Here is a 22,346-nt window from a genome sequence, read left to right on the forward strand (position 1 = left end):
GAAAATCCCATCCTCATCCCTAGCTCCCCTCCTCCTGTCTAGAATCTCACCTCCCATTTTCTCCTTCCTTCTCCTCCTTAGTACAGACTATATATTTTACTTGTTTACCGTCTGTGCTCTCTCATGAGAGTGTTAACTCCATGAGGGTAGGTATTTTGTCTCTCTTCTTCATCCCTGGTTCCCTGGGTGTTTGAACAGTCCTGGCGTGTCTGTGCTCAGCAAATAGGCTGAGTGAATGATCCCCATAGTCCACTCTAACGCTCTTCATTTGCTCTTTGGAGAGTGACTAAAGAACAAGCCTGTCCACCTGCCTGACCTCATGTCACATTTCTGTCTTTTCACTCTGCACCTTTTCACCTGGCCTGCTTCTCATTCCTCTAGGCCCCCTCTTGCCGTGGGGTTTGTTCTACCTGGAGACCATTCTACTTCAAGCCCCTCCTCTCAGCTGCCTGCTAGCTCCTCCTCTGCCTGAGATGTCAGTTCCGGCGTGACTGCTGCATGCAAGGGGAACCTTCTAGTCAAATCTCCATGTTCTCCTTCTTGACACTTATTTTTTGAGTTTGCCTGTCCCACAAGCCCGAAAGTTATGTGAGAGCATATTTTTATTTATCACTGTATGCCCGGCAGTGTCTGGCATATGTGAGCTCTCAATACATATTTGATAAGTAGAAGAATGAGAGTTTTGTGGATGGATAACTCATATAGAAAGGGAAGTGGAAGTGGCATTGGAGAGAAATAGCATGTTTTATGTGTAAGGAAAGAAGCCGAAAACTTAATTTATGAATGTCTAAGGGTTAAAAGTAATTTAAAATTTGTGAAGGATTGCTTATTGCAGTTGCATTTGGCTGGGTGGGAGGCAGGGAAAGGATGGCTAAAAATCATTATTGTGATTAAAGAGCACACAACTGCAGGGAGGCGTTAGTTAGCCCAGAGCTATTCCCTTGCACACTTGTTTCATAGAGACTAAGGACAGTTGAACAAATGAAATTGCAGTTTTCAAGTTTTGAATGCTGATGGAGGAAAACAGAGTGTTCTGTAAGTTGGATGTTCAAGCAGGCCTGTTTGGGAAGGAATGTCAGGCTTATGCAGTTGTCTGGGGATGAAAGTTCAAATGGAGATGTAGAGGAAGGAGGTTCTATTTCATAGAACTTTTGGCTTTTGAGGGTAGAACCTACTCAGTAGAGTCAGGGTGAATAGTGAGGGGGTAAATAGTGAGGAGGTCTCAAAGAGCACTTACTCAGACAAGAATGCCTTTCTTGTCACACTTGCAACTTTTTAACATTCGCATTTGAGTTTTTGTGTCTATTTCCTTCTTCTGTCTTAGCCTTTACTGCAAACTACAGAGCTAAAGATACTTGTCAGTCTCATGCCCACAGTGTGCCGTGTGCCCAGTGTTGGTATCCACAAGCAAGGTGAACTTGCAGAAATTTTTGTTTTTATTTATTTATATTTAAGGTTTTTTTTTTACTTTTTATTTTGTATTGGGGTATAACTGATTAACAATGATGTGGTAATTTCAGGTGAACACTGAGGGGACTCAGGCATATATATACGTGTATCCATTTTCCCCCAAACTCCCTCCCATCCAGGCTGCCACGTAACATTGAGCAGGGTTCCTGTGCTGTACAGTCGGTCTTACAGTAGGTCCCTCGGTTACCCATTTTAAATACAGCAGTGTGTACCTGTCCATCCCAGACTCCCTAACTATTCCTTCTCCCATCCTGCTCCCCAGCACTCATAAGTTAGTTCTCTAAGTCTGTGAGTCGTTTTCTGTTTTGTAGGTAAGTTCATTTGTATCTTGAAATTTTTTTTTTTAGAGGAATGATTTGGAGGGGACTTCCCTGGTGGTCCAGTGGTTAAGACTCCATGCTTCCAGTGCAGGGCAGCACAGGTTCGATCCCTGGTCGGGGAACTAAGATTCTCCCCTGTGCCTTGTGATGTGGCCAAAAGATTAAAGAGAGAAAAAGAAGAAAGACAAAACAAAACAGAGGAATGACTGGGACAATGAGAAAACGAGGGTTACAGATAAACTTTGGGAAGCCTTGATCTAATCCTTCCCTGCTGCCTCCAGACAGCACGAGGCATGAATCAGGTGAACAGGTGTGTGAGCTGACAGATCTCTTGAGAGGGCAGATTCCGCAGCTCCTCTTTGAGAACTTGTCCGTCACTGTTGTTAACTGGCTGTGTGGCCCTGACCTGCACTCTGGCTGCTAGCATTTGCCTACCTTTTCTTCGGTTCTCACAGGAAATGGAGGCCATCTGGCCACCACTCTTGGTATGAGAGACCCGTGAGGCACATCACTGTCGTTTTTAATAATACATTTGTCTTTCACCCCATGCTCTTACATTAAAGTCTTCAGGATAATTAGTCAGACTCTCCTGTTTACACTAGGGGGCCCTCTTCGGTAGCTCATGTCCCACAGCTGTGGTTTTTCTCTTTCGAATCAAGAGTGAGTAGAAGTTGAAGGAAGAGTGCCAGAGTGTTTCTTTGCTTATTTTAAACCAGTAAACCTTTTTCTTAGTAAAATTTGAATTTGGAAAGACTGCTGTGTTGAGATAATATACCAACATTAAGCACCCTGGATCCTCAAAAATCACAATTTGCAATTTGTCGATCCTTGCCATTGCTTCAAGAGCTCAGCAGTCTTCCTCTCAGCTTTATAGTGAGCCCTTAGTACAGCTTTCCTTGTTTTTTCCGGTGATTGCAAATTAAATTTTATCTTTTTTTTTTTTTTTTGGTGGGTTGGGAGTAAGGCAGTGTTTTTAAAAAAAGTTGTTAAGGACAGGTTAGAGTTAGTAAAATGGAGAGCTTTGAAGACAATGAACAGGTATCCAGAATATTTGCATTGAAAACAAATCCAAAGGAGTTCCTAGAACTTTCTATAACCTTTTCCCCATAACCAGAGTTGAGCATGTCTTAGCTGATAATGGCAGTGCCAAACAACAGCAGCTAGTGTTCCAGTGTGTTTGTTGTGTGTCAGTCATTGTGCTTAGATTGTATACACATTCACTGTACTTCTTGCATCCCTGTGAGGTAGGGACTGTTTTCTCTGTTTAACGGAAGTGGAAACTGAGCCTCAGAGAGATTTAGTAACTTATACAGGATCACTTAGCGAGGAAGAGGTAGAGCCACAGTTTGCACCTAGGCAGCTTGGCGCCAAGTCATTTGCTTTTTTACAAGTATCGGGTTGGCCAGCAAGTTCATTCGTGTTTTTCTGTAAGATGTTACAGAAAAACCTGAACAAATTTTTTGGCCAATCCAGTACATCTAACTCAAGGCACTGTTTGCAAAACATTCTAATAAGTATCTCATGCTCACTTGGGTGCTTAATGTTGGTTTTCTAGATTTCTACTAAAATTTTTTCTTCTTTGTAAAATGGTAGTTTATAGCGTCAGGATCTGCAAACCTTGTGTCTTACCCCATCCAAACCCATCTACCAAAATAGTCTTTCTAAAATCAGAAGACTACCTTGCCACTGCTCCCATTTTGACACCTTTGTGATTCGTCTTCCCTTACAGGAAAGACAGACTTCTTTACCTCCCCTACCAGACTCTCTGCCCAGAGGTCAGCCAGCTCTCCCTGCCCAGAGGCTAGCCAGCCTCACTCACCTGCATCAGCTCCTCCCCACCAGGCTGAGATTTCTCTTCCAGTTCTACCCAGTAATCATCTTTCTGTATCATGGCTCCTTGCTCTTGAATGAGCTGTTTCCTCTTCCTAGAAAACCCTTTCATACTGTCTTAGTCTATTCCAGCTGCTATAGCAAAGTACCACAGACAGGATGGCTTATGAACAGCGGAAATTTATTGTTCACAGTTCTGGAGATCTAGAGTCTGAGGTCAGGGTGCCAGCATGGTCAGGTGAGGGCTGTCTTCTGGCTCATAGACTTCTCACTGTACCCTCCTCACAAGGTGGAAGGGGCTAGAGATCAGTATGGGGCTTCTTTTATAAGGGCGCAGATCCCATTCATGAGGGGTCCACCCTCATGACTTAATCACCTCCTGATACCATCATCTTTAGGATTTCAGCATTTGAATTTTGGGGCAACTCAAACATTCAGACCATAGCACCCATTCTTCTGCCACTGGCGGATTCATTCTTTTCAGTTCTGGCTCTATACTATTCATCAGAGTCCACCTACCTGAAATTTTTTTAAATGTACATGTCCTGAAATTCTAATTCCTTGCTTCTTGGAAAGAGGCCTAAGTACCAGTGTGTCAGAACTACCTAGTGATTCTGATACAACAGCCAGATCATCAAGCCTCTGAAATGTTGCTGCTCTGGGGTCAGGCCCCCTCCTTTGGAAGACCTGGTTGGAGAGGAGTGCGTGCGTGCGCTGTGGCCTGTGCTGTCGCCTTGGCCACCTGTGTGCAGCTTCCCTTGGAGACGAGCAGCTCTCGGAGGGTAGCCGCAGGATGCTGGTCATCTCAGGATCTTCAGCTGGCAGTGCAGGGCCTAGCCTAGCATCAGCCTCCTCAACTGTTGCTCTGAACGACCATATTTCGGTAGCTTTTTGCCTTGTGATCCCCTCCTGATCTCACTCATTGGCAAATAGCATGATTTATTCTGAAATACAGTTCAGCAAAGGCCAGGGATGGAGGTTGTCATTTAAAGAACTGGCTCTCTTCAGACTTTCATGTTTGAGTAAAGAGCAAGACCTTACCTCTTTTCATCTCTCCTTATAAATATAAACTGACTCTAAAAGTGTGGATGATTTATATCTTCCTTCTCCCCACTCCTGACTTTTGGTTCCGGCTTTACGTTTTGGCAAGAACTGAAAGATCTCACTTTCTGCTGGCCACCGGTTGGTGCTTTAAGACCCGTCAGGGCATATCTTAAATAAAACTGGTAGTGTTTCTAACTGGTAGCATTTCTGTTTCCATCCTCACTGACAGCACCACTGCCAGCACTGAATGAGGAGCCCTGACGCTGGAAGGCAGCGGCTGGGGCCCAGTAACCAGTGATGTGTTATGGTGTGTGTGCTCACATGTGTGTACATCAGGCTTGTTGATTCTAAGGCATGAAATCTCCATACACACAGCCCATATTAGAGTTTTCTTCTCTCACCAAAAGCATATACTGAGAACCCAGCTCGCTGAGGGTTATATTCTCAAAATAACCCTCCTGTTCTCCAACAGCCTCTACTATGTGAACCTCCCCGACTATAAATCCAAACTCAAAAAGCTATCTCCTTTTCAGCTCAGGTTTTAGACTAGTGGGCACACAACTCTATTGGTTGTGTTTTTGTTTTTGGCCGCGCCAGGCAACTTGCAATTTCTTAGTTCCCTGACCAGGGATCGAACTCGGGGCCACTGCAGTGAATGCGCTGAGTCTTAACTGCTGGACCACCAGGGAATTCCCCGATCCTGTCTTCTTTAAATGTTATTTTGCTAGGCCTTTTTAATTTTGAACTTCTCTGTGGATATTAATTTTAATGAAACACTGTGTTGAAGAAAAGATAGAGTTAGGGGGAGATCGGAGGAAAGGAACAGAGACAAGCAAAGAATAATAATAGTCTGTAACTCAACAGCAAGCATGGCTTATGAAGATCAAGTTGTGTTTCTGCTTCATGAATCATTGTCAGACAAATTAAGAACATATTGTTTCTTATTTATCTGTTGTCAAGGATGCAATCTCAGGCATTGAGAATAAATCTTGATTTTCATAAGCTCAGTTGACACTATGGAGCCACAGAGCATAAAACTTGCATCTAATAAGCAAAGTGTGATGTGGAACGGCGGGGGGTATAATACCAGCATCACTTGCAGCTGCTTCCTGAGCCTTAGGCCTGGCATCAGGGATTCCTTAGCAGGAACTGTACTAGACCACGGGTTTGTTTTATCTTTGTAAGAAAAACCTCAAGTTTTAGACACATTATTTCCCCAGATCTTACAGATTGGAGGTGATAACTTTCAGCTTTTGTTTGGTGAGTTCTCATCTCTGCGTCTATCCACTTTGCCCGGCCTCCCTCCCCACCTTCCCCTAGTGAGTGATCAGTGACTGTTAAATTCCTACGGCATGCTTGTTTTATGGGCACCTCTACTATGGACTGGTTGTACAGTTTTCACGCACTGTTTAATGCTACTGCTTAGATAGTCCTTAGAGGATTCCTAGCTGACTGAAATTCCTAGTAGAAATTTTTGTTTGGCATTCCTGAAGTTGAAATATGAAAATTATATATTAATTTGATTAAAAATAAAGGATCTCAGCTTGAAAAACTGTGAGTCACAATATATAGTATAAATCTTTAAAAGAACAAAAGTAACAATGTAAATTAATAATTTAAATATTTTAATTAATACCAAAGCATCACTTCCACAAATCCTGTATCATCAAAATTAGCATCAGTGCCGTACAACATGAAGTTTATTTTTGACTTTTAAAGAGTGCTCCTTTAAAACTAGTATGCAGTGACAGAAAGCAGGTCAAGTTCGCCTGGTGGTAGATGGATTGGATTGATTGATCACCAAGGGGCCAAAGCACTTGTTTGGGTGATGGAAATGTAGAGGCTTGTCAGAACTTGTTTATACTTAAAATGGGTGTATTTTGTTGGATGTGAATTAGACTTCAATAAGTTGATTTTTACTAGTTTTAATGTTCCTTCTTTTAGTAACATTAAACTTAATGGAATCTTTGACCTTTACTGTAGTACCGCCTCTCCCTCAAGACTGCTCACTGCTACTAAACAACTAAATGAACTATTTAAAGGTCAGTTAGGTAAAATTCAGGAGCAGAGGAAGTTATTAAGAAGCTGGAAGCATGTCGAGTTTGTCACTGCCGCCTGAGGGTGGTGGTTGAAAACATAAGCCATTGCTTGCCTAGATGTCCCTGTCAGTGAGATGGTCTAGGCTGATTGGACCCAACACAGGAACGAGAGAGAGACCGGAAGTGAAATGGCTTCTAAATGTATCTCAATTCTGTTTGGCCAGCTGTTGCGAAGCTCTTTGGTGAATAACAGAACTCAGGCCAAGGTGGCGGAGGAACTGGGCATGCAGGAATACGCCATCACCAACGACAAGACCAAAAGACCTGTCGCCCTGAGAACCAAGACCTTGGCTGACCTTTTGGAATGTGAGTCCTACAGAGAAAGCTTTTCTCTTAACCTGCAGATTCAAAGTTTGCCACTTCTCATTATTATGATATTCTGACTAAAGAAACCTCTTTTCTATTTTAATTTTGATTTATGCTTCTCTCCAAAGCTTGTTTGAAGGAAAATAATTTGGAATTAAAACATGTGAATAATGGATTTATGTTCCATCTGCGTTCACTGGTGCCCCCGCCCCCACCCCCTCCGTCCTAATGCTTAGCCATCAAATCTCTTTGTGTGAAACAGTAGCAGAATGTGAAGACCAGTAGTAATGAATCATAGCTGTTTTTTTGCCACCAGCAACCTTTAGATATGGGCATAGAGGAAAGAAGGTAATTTATTCACTGAATACTAGAATTATTATCTATTGTGCATGAACTCAAAGCTCTATGGACAACATTGTCATCTTTTACAGTTTCTGATATGGTCTAGTAGCATTGTAAGTAATCCTGTTAAGCTAATTAAAGGATTATGAGCACAATTTTATTGTTTCTGATACTACTTTAAAGTAAGTGGGCCATTCACTGGGCCTTGGAACCTTTTTTAAAATTTTAATATTATGGTATTTTTGACAACTACAGTTATACACAAATATTAAAGTCTACCATGCAAATCAGCTGATTTACAAAGTGTAAAGGCAGTCTGATTAAGGAACTTAAAAGAATCTCTTTTTCAATTAAAGAAAAGTAACTTAACATTAAAAGTACAAAAAAATTAAGTAGAGTGATCAGTCTCAGTAGCCTTTGTTTTTGCTCAACAGAAGCTTATTTTTAACTCCTTCTTTGAAAACTCACCATTTGTTTACATGGTTAAGATAACCTTTATAATGAAGTTGTCTTTGGGGTCACCATTTATTAATGCAAATTTGGTTATATTGTCATTAAGCCCAGTATTTATTTTTCCTCCATTTCGGCAGATTGAATCCATAGATGGTCCCATTTCTGTTCATGAAATGTGACACAGACCCTGTCAATGGGTGAGCTCAACATTGGTGTTAAGAATAGCAGGCCTTTGGATGTGCTTGTTCTGCCCTTGTATCTGATCTTCGAGTTTTATTTTGATTTATTTGATGTAAACATGGTTGCATTCCCTGATGTCATTCCTTCCCTGCTATATACAGCAGCATTTTGTGTATCGTTCTAACTAATTGTTCATTTAGCCTCAGACAAATGTAATTTGGTCTTTGTGGTTTTTGCATCTTAATCACACATCTCTATTGCTGTTTCTAATATTAGTGATAAAGAATAGTTCTTGTTTGAAGCAAGATGAAATGGTAATGCTAAAAAATAAAGAGGGCTTGGAAGGTGAAAACCTTATTAAAATGTTTCTTAAAAGGCTCGGTCTCACTCTTTCTAGTAAATGGCAGCGCATTGGGGCTTATGTTACCCTTTCTCTTTTTCAGCATTTATTGCAGCACTATACATTGATAAAGACTTGGAATACGTTCATACTTTCATGAATGTTTGTTTCTTTCCACGATTAAAAGTAAGCTCATATAAAATTTAAATTAGTTGTTTGCTCTATGCTTGGTGATTCTAGAATCCTTTACTAAGTACTGTTTGGGGGACTTGCTACAGGAATTCATTTTGAATCAGGATTGGAACGACCCCAAGTCCCAGCTTCAGCAGTGCTGCCTGACTCTTAGGACAGAAGGAAAAGAACCAGACATTCCGCTATACAAGTGAGTACGTGCTGCCCGCAGGCTGTGGGACCCAGGAAGCCTAGAATAACCCTCCGTGTGCCAGGAGGAAGAGCTAACTGCGTGTGGCAGTGGTGATGAGAGCCCTGGGGGGAGACTTCGTGACTCTGACTGGGCCCAGCACTGAAACTCTCTGGGCCTCTGAGTCTTTTTGCTCTAAGTAAGTGGGTCACATGTGATTATCTGTGCTTTCTCCATCTCTAAAATATGGTGAACTGCTCCCTGGGAGAAAGATGAGGAGATCAAGATAAGAGAAATTTGGGTTAAATTGTCTTATATACATTCTTATGTTTGTCTTCTTATTTCTTATAGCCCGTGCTGCCTGCACACCTAGCCCAGGCAGCTTGTGCTTGTTTATTTGTAACTGTACTTGGGTGTCTCTCTTTCTGAAACCCTGCTGGCATCTGTCCCGATTGCCTGACAGGCAGTCGCCGTAGGAAGCCAGGCAGTTCTTCACCGCGGCTGTGTTATTCAAATATTTGGAACTTTTCTTTCCAGGATGTGTACCAAAAGCTGCTGTGTACATTTGAATATCTTTAGTGACACATCTCTATCCTTTGAGGAGTAGCCAAAAGTCATTCAAAGGAAATGCAGGTTGCTACACACATAACACCAGTTTTGATGAAAACGGGAGGTTTGACTCTGAAGTTGAGTAATTAGCTTGAGACACTCAGAAGGTGGTTTCAGAAGCTGGTTTCAAAGAGGAATTATAAAAGGGAGGGATTATCAAAATAAGTGGGTTGCCTCCCAAGGTATGGTCTGGATATGTGTTTTTAAGGATGTTTAAATATCTAGCTTTAGTACTGGGTCACCCCCGTCTCTGTTTACATATGCGTACAAGTATACACATTTGTGTGTTTCGTATGAAATAAAAGCCTCACCACCACCCCCATCCTGTGGACTTTCTCAGACTTCACAGTACTCAAGGGAAAACACCAGAGTGGCAGCCGGGAATTTTAAATCCTTTTTTATGTTTTTATTTAATAGTCACAACACGTTATAGGCTTTTTCACTAAAAGAAAAACTGAGGCCAAGAAAAGGTTGAGTCACCCCACAGCAGGCTGCTATAAATTGTCCCAAGAAGCTGTCACTGCTGAACAATGTTTCCTTTATTTATTGGGGAAAAAACCCAAATGTTTAGAAATAGCACTTTAATATGTGTCTAATAAGCATAATGAACATCCAGACTGTATTACGTGAAAGGCTCAAAGTATCTCCTCATCAAAGTGATAATTAAAGTTCAATAAATAAAATGAGGATGATAAACTTCTCATAGTGCAGGCATGATTACTATAATAAGCGCTACCTTTAAGAAGCCATCCGTATACTTTCATCCCAGTGAGTACAGACAAAGGAAATGACTGCCCCCTTCTCATAAATCCCCCCATGAAAGCCTGCGACGAGCTTGTTCTTTTTTATCAAGATGATGGGGTTGTTTTACATAGTTTTTTTTCAAGATTACTGTGTTCATCCCATTATCTTTGCCGGCTACTTTTCATTTCCCTTTTCCATGAAGTTATCAGTTTTACCACACTTGAAATCTGCACCCTGTCATTAATATCGAGAGTACCCAGTGTTTTGTTTTTTGGCAGTTGTGTTGTGTACTCCGATTATAACATAGCCTTGAAATGATCTCTGATTTTTCATTAGAAGGAATCCATAAAGGATGTGATGCTATTCAGACGGGGCTTGCAGTGTATTACCCAAATATTTGTGATTTTTAGCCATGTGATTAGCACTGAAATACAATGAACAGACTGAAATGGTTAACTTTAATTTTATAATACTTGGAATAACACTTTGAAATTTTTAAAAAATATTTTGTACTTTACTGTTTGCCTTCAGATATTGTTCATAATGGTTTGAGGATATATATATATATATATATATATATACATATACATACACACATACACACACACAAAAAATTCACTATAGAATTTGAAAAATTTCCTACTTCAAAGCTGTCTATATTTGTCATATTAGCAAATCAAAACTGTACTCCTTTAATTTTCTTGTTATTTTTGCTTTCCATTATTTTTGCCTTCCTTTCTCTCAGCAGTAAGTCACATGATTTTTCGTGGAGTTATGTATGAGCAGTAACAATTAAGTCGCACTTTACATAATTACTGCTCTTTCCTTTTCCTTTCAGGACTCTGCAGACGGTGGGGCCATCCCATGCAAGGACCTACACTGTGGCTGTCTACTTCAAGGGAGAAAGAATTGGCTGTGGGAAAGGACCAAGGTATGAGAGGACGATACTTTAAGTTTCTTCAAATGAACATCCTGTGTGTCCGAGAAGTATTACTATCTGCTTGGTATTTCCAAACTCTGCAGCCTGTCTCTTTGAACTTAGAGTATAGAGTGTTCAAGGGTAGTAGCAAAGTGAATCTCAAGGCTTAATATCCCCACCAAACTCAGCCCCAGACTTGAGAATTGGCCTTGAGCAGTGGGAATGCCATTGCATAAAGGGCTTTGGCTGCCTAGAGAAAACCACATTAGCAGGTGTGCACACAGGTAAGGTCTGCTCACTGCTGCAAGCATTTTATGAAACATGCCGTGCGTAACACAGCCGTTAGACACTTGATCTCTTATTACTATTCACTTGAGCTTTGTGGAAATGCTCACATCTTCAGGTAAAAAGAATTTCATATGTTATCACCTTTCTTTGAACCTTCCAATTTATATCTTAAACTGAGAAGTGATTTGAAGTCTGTCTGTATGTGTATTTTTTTACTCTTTGCCTCTTAAACTTTACACTGAGGATGTTCAAATTTAAGTAAGAAGTACTTCAGACCTAATATAAGTGGAAGGCGTTTTATTGCAGTGTTGAAAGTGTGGAACGAATAACTTAAACAGGCTTTGTACAGATAAATGACATTTCTGCATGCCCTTGTGTATATTCCTATCTGTGCAATTCAGTATGTGACAGTAGAAATAATCAGATAAAATTGTATGCACCAAACATGAAAACTAGCCTGAATAAATTGGAGCCATATTTTGTGTTTTGGGGGAAAAAAGTCTTTAAAGTGTACCTTGTCTTCATTTTCTTTAATAGTATTCAGCAAGCAGAAATGGGAGCAGCAATGGATGCACTTGAAAAATGTAAGCCTATCTCTTTTTCTATAATTATATGTTCATAATGTAATGAGTGTTTTATGGATAGAAAATGGGAAAGTAGAAAAATGGTAAGTACTGATAAAATGTGATCTTCTTTTCTTCATAATTATTCTCCGCACAGAGTGTAGTATAATGTAAGATATGTATAAAATAGGCTTATAATTTTAAAAAAAGTATTCCCAAATGCTTTTTGATTTTCATTTTCCTATTTTGCATAGAGTCCCACTCTCAGCACAGGTAACCCATGTGAGTGACTTAGTATATTTCATTCTATATATTTCTCTATAGTTCTAAAATCTTAAACCTGTGAAGGTTTTTTCTTTTTGGTGTTTGGCCACTGTTTAATTAAAGTGGGATATTTACGTACTTCTCTACATCCATCTTTTCTTGCTAGATAATACATCACGGGCAGCCCTCCAGGTCATCGTGGCTCCAATTCATTCTTTCTTAAAGGCTGCATCATATTTCATGCTGTGGATATGCCGTATTTTATTCAGCTTTTAAAATTTTTGGTGGATACTGTTTCTGTCTTTTTATCACTGTTGATACTAAAAGTCTCTATATTGGTGCTTTTAGTTCTGGGGGATGGATTCCCAAGGGTAGGATAGCTGGGTTGAAGACACTTAAATTACATAATTGACCCTGTAGGGAACTGCAGAGTCTTCTGTAAATTGAAGGCTTAAGTACAAGGAAGTTTTCTTCTGAGGTATATCGTGCCGCCCAGCAAAACCTGTGGGCAGAACCTGACAGTGCAATTCCATCAGGCTTCAGCTGCCAGCTCAGCGTGGGCGAGAGCAAAGTGCGGAAAGCTGAAAGCGAACAGGCTCTGGATGCTCATCCTGGGAGAATCTCCAAGAAAGGCAGGAGGGCCAAGTAGCCATGCGGAAATCTGCAGATGAGAGCTTGGGGGCCAAGGGGAGGGGAGTCGTTCCCAGGCTCCCGAGTCCATGGGATCTTCACTGAGAGATTTTTTTTTTTTTTTAATTTACAATATTGTATTGGTTTTGCCATACATCAACATGCATCCGCCACGGGTGTACACGTGTTCCCCATTTCACTAAGAGTTTTGTTGACTCTGTTGAGCTTTTAAAATCCATTATATATATGGATTTTATTATTTATTTTATTACAGTCACATATATTGTAATGAAAATGAGACTCCATTTTTCCACCTATAAGATTGTTAAAGGTAATCTTTGGAGTTTTCATTTGTTTGCTTTCAGCCATAAAACAGTACTTGGAGAGATGGCTGATTCTAAGACTGGCCTACACATCTGAACTGGTGGGAGATAAAAGTTTAAAGTGCAGGAAAGCAGTTTGACGGTACGCGTCAGGTCCTGAACAACGTCCGTACCCTTTATCTAGAGATTTCCTTTCTAGAAGTCAAACCTAAGAAAACAACTGGCATTATGAGTGAATGTTTCCATAACCATGATGATTGTGACAAGTTGATTTATAATAGTTAAAAAAATCAATCAGTCCTTCCGACTGTGTGTTTGAACATAGAGAAATGTTTAGATAAATTATCCCAGAGGTTGATGAACATTTTCTGTAAAGGACCAGATAGTAAATACTATTATCACAATTACACAGCTCTGATGTTGTGGCCCATAGACTCAGGCAGAATACAGATGGCTAGTGTCTGTGTTCCAGTCAAACCGTATTTACCAAAACAGGTAGAGGATTAGATTTGTCCCATAGACAGTAGCCTACCAACCCTAGCTTTGTCCAAATGTTGTAATATCAAAATATTTTTGAAGAGTAATGATACGGGAAAACGCTTATACTACTAGAATAAGTGAAAAAAGTGTATCCATCAAAGTGAGCTTATAGCTGTACTGTCCCAGTGTAAGTTGGGCTCAGGGAATGATTTTAAGTGTTTGTGTGTTTAATTCATATATGTACACATTTACATTGTGTATATGTGTGTCAGGTATAAATTTACTTCATAGGAAAAGGGCTTATTATAAGGATATATTCTCAAAGCTTATCTGTGGTTATATCTGAGTGGTGGGATTATGCTCTCAGTATTTGAAACCTGTGTTTCATACAGTACATAAGGAATCAATTTAATATACTTAGAGAATAGGATCTTACTGCTATTTTATTTCTAAAATTCAGATGCCATTATGTTTCTCTTTTGCTTAGAATCAATCACTGACTCTTAGGCCCTTACTCGCCTTTCATATTCTTTTCCCACCACCCTGTCGCTCCCTGTCGTCCACCCATTGGGAGCGAAGATGAAGGAGGGTTTGGGAATATACTGTATATGTTTATTATGCTTCATCCATAACAAAATCAAGCACTCTCTCAAATATGCCATGCTCTCTGATTCTCTTTAACTTTTTTAAAATTTACTTTTCTTAAAAATGTATCTGTTTTTAGTTGGAGGACAATTGCTCTACAATATTGTGTTGGTTTCTGCCATACTCAACATGAATCAGCTGTAGGAATACGTGTGTCCCCTCCTTATTTTTAAATATGAAGTAGTGCCTCTTGAGTTGAACAGACTTGTACCCAGTTACCAGACAGCTCGTGTCCCTCTCATTTGCTCATGTGTCTCTTTGGGATGTTTGTTGTTGAAGTGTGTGTTTGTCGAATAAGTGTATGAGATGACTCTTTTGTGTTCTGCATTTGGTTTCTTACTCCATTGCTACACTCATTACATATCACAAATAACAACTGAATTGTAAAATTTTTACATCTTAATCAAGATTTCCACCCTGTCAACACCCTTGAACGGGGTCAAATATCAAACTAAATATAGCTTCAGCTGTGCTACTGAGCAACATGTCCTTTCACCAAATGAAAGTGCTGTACTTGGGTTGCTATTGCTCATAAGCTTTGGGTCTCTTGAGTAAACTTCACAGATTGAATTATCAGAAACGGTGACTTAAGATGTGGCCTCCTCCTTTTGTCCATCTGATCTTTTTCCTCTGTTCAGAAAGAGGAAAATTGTTGGTAAATAATGATGTGATAATATTGTTATTTGTTTGAAGTTTTGGGTTTAAGCTTTGTAAAAATATACAACTCATTTTTGCTATAGCCTTTAATCTCTCCCTAAAAATCACTTGTTGCTAGGAGTACTGTGTTAAAATACCTAGCTGGAAACATGCTGAAGTCACACGCTATGTTTGAACAACTGTGTATTCCGGTGCCTTTTATGCTCGAGTTCACATCAGATATTGAAATCCAGAGCCAGGTGCCGATTTAGACTTCAATTGTGTTCCTGAATGCTAGAAGAAAATGAGCAGTTTTTTTTTCTCTTGCCTTACAAAGTGCAACTCTATATTCCTGTGAAATACATGTTTGTTTGCGTGTGTGTTTCGTTTAGTTTGCATCATTCTGTGCACTGGTAGCTCTCCTTTATTAAGTGTAAAATATATCTCCTTGTGTCAGATAACTTTCCCCAGATGGCCCATCAGAAGCGGTTCATTGAACGGAAATACAGACAAGAGTTAAAAGAAATGAGGTGGGAAAGAGAGCATCAAGAGAAAGAGCCAGATGAGACCGAAGACATAAAGAAATAAAGGAAGGCACGGACGGAAGTGGTGGTGTATTTACTTGCCTAATAACTGTGACTGCTGCCCATTGAGACCTAGCCTAGTTTTTGTGGAGACGCTGAATGAAGGCTGCCCATTGAAATAAAACACAAAGTCACATCATTCTCGTTTTACTGATCTCATATTTGGTTTTTAGCTGGATGGCCTTTATTACAAAGTGTTTGATTTCTATTTAATGTAAAATTTCATTTGGGTAAATGTGTCTATTCCCAGTTATTTTGCTTTTTAAACAATAAAATTAAAAATGTATATTCTGTGTGGAATAGATCCTATTCTTTCTATCTCTCAGAGACTATGGCTCCAGACTTTCAGTGGATAAGCAAAAAAATCACTTTACCAGATATTTGGGTTATGCTCTATAAATACCTGTACTGTTTGAAATCTCTGGATTAATCTCCATTTTCAGCTTTCATCTTGGTGTTTATCAGGTTGTCAGCTGCAAACATTATGCTTACCCTCACTAACCAGTGAGTCCTTTGTAGAAGGAATCCCTTTAACATTTAACTGGCTAATGGGAAGGGGAAAGACTGATATTTGAGTCACATATGTTCCTTGAATCACTAGAATCAGGAGAAATCATGATTCCAAGCCAGATGACACTTTAAACCAGGTGCTCTTACCCTGGGGTCAGTGGACCCTTTTAGAAATTTATAGACAGACTTCCAGAATGTCTCAGAATATCTTGAAATTATGTTGGATTTGGGGAGGGAGTGGGCAGAAGGAAGAGGAGGGTTCATAGCTTTTCACAGCTCCAAGCAGCTCCTTTATTAGGTCCCTGTAATAAAGGGCTAACATTGCATTAAAAGATGTAACATCTTTTTAATGTTAATTTTAAACTGAACAATCACTGGCTTCTTATTAATAAAGACAAAACTTCTTTTTTAAAACAAATATGTTTTTTCATTACTCTAACGGATATCTAGTGAGTGTCTGCTATGTGTCCGGCACTGTTATAGGCCCTGGGGCTATAGCAGTGAAAAAAATAAAATTCCCTGTCCTTGGGGGAGCGTGCTAGTGAAGGAAGACACACAATGACAGGAAATAAAATGTGTTATGTCACAAGGTGACGTAGATGATGGCCAGAATAAAGTAGGGAGTAACACGGTGCCATTTTCAATCAGGTGGCTGGGGAAGCTGCCCAGAGGGGCGTCATATGAATTAAGATGGGAAGGAGAGTGACCCATTAGCTATCTGGAGGGTTTCTTTTTACACCTGATCTTAGCCAAAAGGCTGAGAAAGGATGGAGGGTTTCTTTTTTATATAACTGTTCAGTTCAATTCAGTTCAGACGCTTAGTCGTGTCCGACAATTTGCGACCCCATAAATTGCAGCACGCCAGACCTCCCTGTCCATTACCAACTCCTGGAGTTTACTCAAACTCATGTCATCGAGTCGGTGATGCCATCCAGCCATCTCATCCTCTGTCGTCCCCTTCTCCTCCTGCCCCCAATCCCTCCCAGCATCAGAGTCTTTCCTAATGAGTCAACTCTTCACATGTGGTGGCCAAAGTATTGGAGTTTCAGCTTTAGCAACAGTCCTTCCAGTGAACACTCAGGACTGATCTCCTTTAGAATGTACTGGTTGGATCTCCTTGCAGCCCAAGGGACTCTCAAGAGTCTTCTCCAACACCACACTTCAAAAGCATCAATTCTTCGGTGCTCAGCTTTCTTCACAGTCCAACTCTCACATCCATACATGACTACTGGAAAAACCATAGCTTTGACTAGACGAACCTTTGTTGGCAAAGTAATGTCTCTGCTTTTGAATATGCTATCTAGGTTGGTCAAAACTTTCCTTCCAAGGAGTAAGTGTCTTTTAATTTCATGGCTGCAGTCACCATCTGCAGTGATTTTGGAGCCCAAGAAAATAAAGTCTGAAACTGTTTCCACTGTTTCCCCATCTATTTCCCATGAAGTGATGGGACCAGATGGCATGATCTTAGTTTTCTGAATGTTGAGCTTTAAGCCAACTTTTTCACTCTCCACTTTCACTTTCATCAAGAGGCTTTTTAGTTCCTCTTCACTTTCTGCCATAAGGGTGGTGTCATCTGCATATCTGAGGTTATTGATATTTTTCCCAGCAGTCTTGATATCCAGCTTGTACTTCTTCCAGCCCTGTGTTTCTCATGATGTACTCTGCATATAAGTTAAATAAGCAGGGTGACAATGTACAGCCTTGAGGTACTCCTTTCCCTATTTGGAACCAGTCTGTTGTTCCATGTCCAGTTCTAATTGTTGCTTTCTGACCTGCATACACATTTCTCAAGAGGCAGGTCAGGTGGTCTTGTATGCCCATCTCTTTCAGAATTTTCCACAGTTTATTGTGATCCATGCAGTAAAAGGCATTGGCATAGTCAATAAAGCAGAAATAGATGTTTTTCTGGAACTCTCTTGCTTTTTCCATGATCCAGTGGATATTGGCAATTTGACCTCTGGTTCCTCTGCCTTTTCTAAAACCAGCTTGAACATCTGGAAGTTCACGGTTCACATATTGCTGAAGCCTGGCTTGGAGAATTTTGAGCATTACTTTACTAGCATGTGAGATGAGTGCAATTGTGCAGTAGTTTGAGCATTCTTTGGCATTGCCTTTGGGATTGGAATGAAAACTGACCTTTTCCAGTCCTGTGGCCACTGCTGAGTTTTCCAAATTTGCTGGCATATTGGGTGCAGCACTTTCACAGCATCATCTTCCAGGATTTGAAAGAGCTCAACTGGAATTCCGTCACCTCCACTAGCTTTGTTCGTAGTGATGCTTTCTAAGGCCCACTTGACTTCACATTCCAGGATGTCTGGCTCTAGGTGAGTGATCACACCATTGTGATTATCTGGGTCATGAAGATCTTTTTTGTACAGTTCTTCTGTGTATTCTTGCCACCTCTTAATATCTTCTGTTTCTGTTAGGTCCATACCATTTCTGTCCTTTAGCGAGCCCATCTTTGCATGAAATGTTCCCTTGGTATCTCTAATTTTCTTGAAGAGATCTCTAGTCTTTCCCATTCTGTTGTTTTCCTCTATTTCTTTGCGTTGATCGCTGAGGAAGACTTTCTTATCTCTCCTTGCTATTCTTTGGAACTCTGCATTCAGATGTTTATATCTTTCCTTTTCTCCTTTGCTTTTCGCTTCTCTTCTTTTCACAGCTATTTGTAAGGCCTCCCCAGACAGCCATTTTGCTTTTTTGCATTTCTTTTCCATGGGGATGGTCTTGATCCCTGTCTCCTGTACAATGTCACGAACCTCATTCCATAGTTCATCAGGCACTCTGTCTATCAGATCTAGTCCCTTAAATCTATTTCTCACTTCTACTGTATAATCGTAAGGGATTTGATTTAGGTCATACCTGAATGGTCTAGTGGTTTTCCCTACTTTCTTCAGTTTAAGTCTGAATCTGGCAATAAGGAGTTCATGAACTGAGCCACAGTCGGCTCCCAGTCTTGTTTTTGCTGACTATACAGCAAAAACTATATGAGTATACAGAGCTTCTCCATCTTTGGCTGCAAAGAATATAATCAGTCTGATTTTGGTGTTGACCATCTGGTGATGTCCATGTGTAGAGTCTTCTCTTGTTTTAATATGTAACTATTAAATGTTACACATCCCTTGTTGAAAATTTGGAGAATGTGTTACGTGTTTCTTTTACTAGCAGGAGAAAGAAACAAAGGTTACTTTGGAAATATTGTGGAGAAAGTAGAAATCATAAGCTGAAAAAATAAGGCATGTATGAATCTGTCACCCAGAGATTTTTATATTGTCAGATCGTCTATGTATACACACATATATGCACATGTGCTCAAGTGCACCTTCACAATAGAATACCCTGTATGTGATTTCCATATCCTTCCTTTTTTATTAACTAATAAATCATCTCTCAGTGTTGAATCCACATTTATATTCATGGCTGCATATTAATGTGGATATTGGGTGCCAGGTTATACATTTATTGGCTAATCTATTGAAAAAATGTGTAGGTCGTGGGTAATTTGTTACTGTCAAACTACTGTCACATACGCACATAAACACATCCACACACGTGTGTGCACACACACATGACAGAGGAGAGAGAGAAGACCTCTCTAGAATTTGTTCACTTGTTAATCGTAACAATGTAAGATGGTGCCTGTTAGAAAAGGTTGTCCAGAGGCTCCTCTCCGCCAGAGGAGGACTAGGAGGGAAAGAATGCTGAATTCATCAGTAGCCTTGAAAATGTTGGAGCGAAAAAGCAAGGGAAAATATTTGAACTTTTTTAAACAAGCACTTTGACTAGTCTTGCATGGGCATCAAAGTAATGCCAAAGCCAGCATGCTGCTCTGGACTTCCCATTGTACCTGCACTTTTCCTCTCTGTAGTTTTCTGACCTTTTTCAGGTTTTCTCTCCACATTGATGGCTCTTGAAGCCTGAAGAAGTGAAGTCCATAACACAGTAGAAAAGCTCTTGCAGTGGAACACATCAAAGGTGCATCAGGGCAGGTTAGCTTCGGTGGCTCTCCTGAGCAGTAATGAGGCCGGTGGCCAAACTCTGAGTAGCCACACAGACCAACTCAGCAGGCCACTGTGGCCACAGGTTTCACGTTGCCTTTGATCCAATCCAATCCAGTCTCCTCACCTTCCAGTTGTGATCATGAGAAGCACCAGCGAGAATGCACATCATGCATTAATTCAACTGTGCTGTGTTATTATTTATGGAGGCTGATTATTAAACTCCTTCTCCAAGTCATTTAGGTTCTAGTCAGACAATGATGGTGTGATGGTGCACCTACCTACAGAGGGCCTCTTGGACTGGAGAAGAAGGGGCAGAGTAGGCCAGAAAGGGAAGGCATCTCAGAGGAGTTAATACTCGAGGAGTTAACTGAACCACGAAGGTGAGAGGGAGCTTGTGAGAAACAGAAGGACATTTCCTTCCAAGGAAGCAACAGGGCTGGGTGGGAAGAAAGTGTATTTGGATCTACTGTATTCCACAAGAGATGTGGTGAAGGCCTGCACTGAGGCATTGAGATGGAGCTGCTGGGATAGAACTGATTTGAAAGCTACATGGGAGCTAGGACCTACAGGCCATGGAGTAGGGCATGGCATCTCAGCCTCAGCACCAGAGACATTCTGGGCTAGACGGGGATTGTCCTCTGCATTTTAGCGTGTTTAACCACATCCCTGGCCTTTCCTTGTTAGATGTCAGTAGCATTTCTTCGCCCACTTCTGACATCCAAAAATGTCTGCAGACATAACCAAGTGTCCCCTGGGGACAAAATCATCCCTAACTCAGAACCAGATAGGAGAAATGAAGCAAAGAACACCAGGCTAATTTTTGTACTGTCAATATCCAAACTAAAGCAGAATTGGGTCTTGAGTTGGCTTTACTGAACTTTAGAGCCTGCGGGATGTCTCTGTGAAGCTGATGAATAAACAGGTGCATACATGGTTTTATAGCCAAACACAGATAACTGAGCTCAACATTAGAAATGGACTCACGAGTCTCCTTGGAAGAAAAGCTATGACCAACCTAGACAGTATATTAAAAAGGAGAGACGTTACTTTGCCGACAAATGTCCATATAGTCAAAGCTATAGTTTTTCCAGTAATCATGTATGGATGTGAGAGCTGGACCATAAAGAAGGCTGAGTGCTGAAGAATTGATGCTTTTGAACTGTGGTGTTGGAGGAGACTCTTGAGAGTCCCTTGGACTGCAAGGAGATCCAACAAGTCAATCCTAAAGGAAATCAATCCTGAATATTCATTGGAAGGACTGATGCTGAAGCTGAAACTCCAATACTTTGGCCACCTGATGTGAAGAACTGACTCATTGAAAAAGACCCTGATGCTGGGAAAGATTGAAGGCGGGAGGAGGAGGGGATGACAGAGCATGAGATGATTGGATGGTGTCACCGACTCAATGGACATGAGTTTGAGTAAACTCCAGGAGTTCATGATGGACAGGGAGGCCTGATGGGCTGCAGTCCATGGGATCACAGACTCCAAAACAACTGAGTGACTGAACACCACCACAAACCTTAGTGGTATTTGTACATCTACAAAGGACAACCTAGATTTCCCCAGGATGGAGTCAGGAAACCATTCCAGGGATGTATTATAGCTTTGAAACTATAGGCTTCATATATGAGATGAATTTATGCCAGAGAGGAAACTTGGCTGCCATCTGAACTATTTCAGCTTTAGATGAGCTGTCTTAAACCAAATGACTATTTCAGAATTATTTCTGTCATCATCCTCGTTTGTGAAGTCTTTGTGAAATTTCCCTCTGATCAACTTGTACAAAGTAAAGAGGACTCTTTATGAATTACTTGTTCTGAACAGTGAGTAACAACACACTAAAGTCCTGCAGGTATGTCCTTCATAGCTGTGAGTGTTAGTCGCTCAGTCATGTCTGGCTCTCTGCAGCCCCATAGACTATAGCCCACCAGGCTCCTCTGTCCATGGGATTCTTCAGGCAAGAATATTGGAGTGGGTTGCCACATCCTCCTCCAGGGGATCTTCCTGACCCGGGGATCTTCTTGACCCTGGGATCAAACCTGCATCTTTTAAATCTATGCATTATAATTTCTTTTATATAAGTATCAGGACATTTAAGAGAACAACCTGTGGAAGAGACACTTAATTGGCCACAAAACATGTATATTCTTGTAAAATTGTCAGGAAGAGCATGCCCAACTGGGGACCACGTTCCACCTTTGTTGAAGTCAGGCCAAGTGACAGAGTCCCACTGGTTGAATGTGAAGAACTTCTGGACTGTGGCGCCAGAAATATGTATGCCATCTCTCCGTCCCCTTACTCATGTTCGCTGACTGGATGCTGACATCCAGGGAGGATGACCTTGCAAAGCACCCTCAGTAAGAACATGAATGGCACCAGGGAACAGAGCCCCCACCTCACCC

The 22,346-nt window shown here is 40.8% G+C and overlaps 1 protein-coding gene across 5 annotated transcripts in view; it reads left to right on the forward strand.

The window, feature by feature from the left end:
• DROSHA (drosha ribonuclease III) overlaps positions 1-15,716 on the forward strand; it is a 124,483-nt gene extending 108,767 nt beyond the window's left edge. For 4 of the 5 annotated variants that reach the window (XM_025270434.3, XM_025270433.3, XM_006067803.4 and 1 more), the window contains 6 exons: positions 6,928-7,069; positions 8,488-8,570; positions 8,663-8,766; positions 10,937-11,029; positions 11,843-11,889; positions 15,304-15,716. In XM_025270434.3, coding sequence (XP_025126219.1) covers positions 6,928-7,069; positions 8,488-8,570; positions 8,663-8,766; positions 10,937-11,029; positions 11,843-11,889; positions 15,304-15,434 — 600 coding nt within the window. In that variant the 3' untranslated portion in view covers positions 15,435-15,716. 5 annotated transcript variants of the gene reach the window in all.
• Positions 15,717-22,346: the final 6,630 nt, after the last annotated feature.

The sequence above is a fragment of the Bubalus bubalis genome, chromosome 19 (assembly GCF_019923935.1).
Source record: "Bubalus bubalis isolate 160015118507 breed Murrah chromosome 19, NDDB_SH_1, whole genome shotgun sequence".
NCBI classification, from domain to species: Eukaryota; Metazoa; Chordata; class Mammalia; order Artiodactyla; family Bovidae; genus Bubalus; species Bubalus bubalis.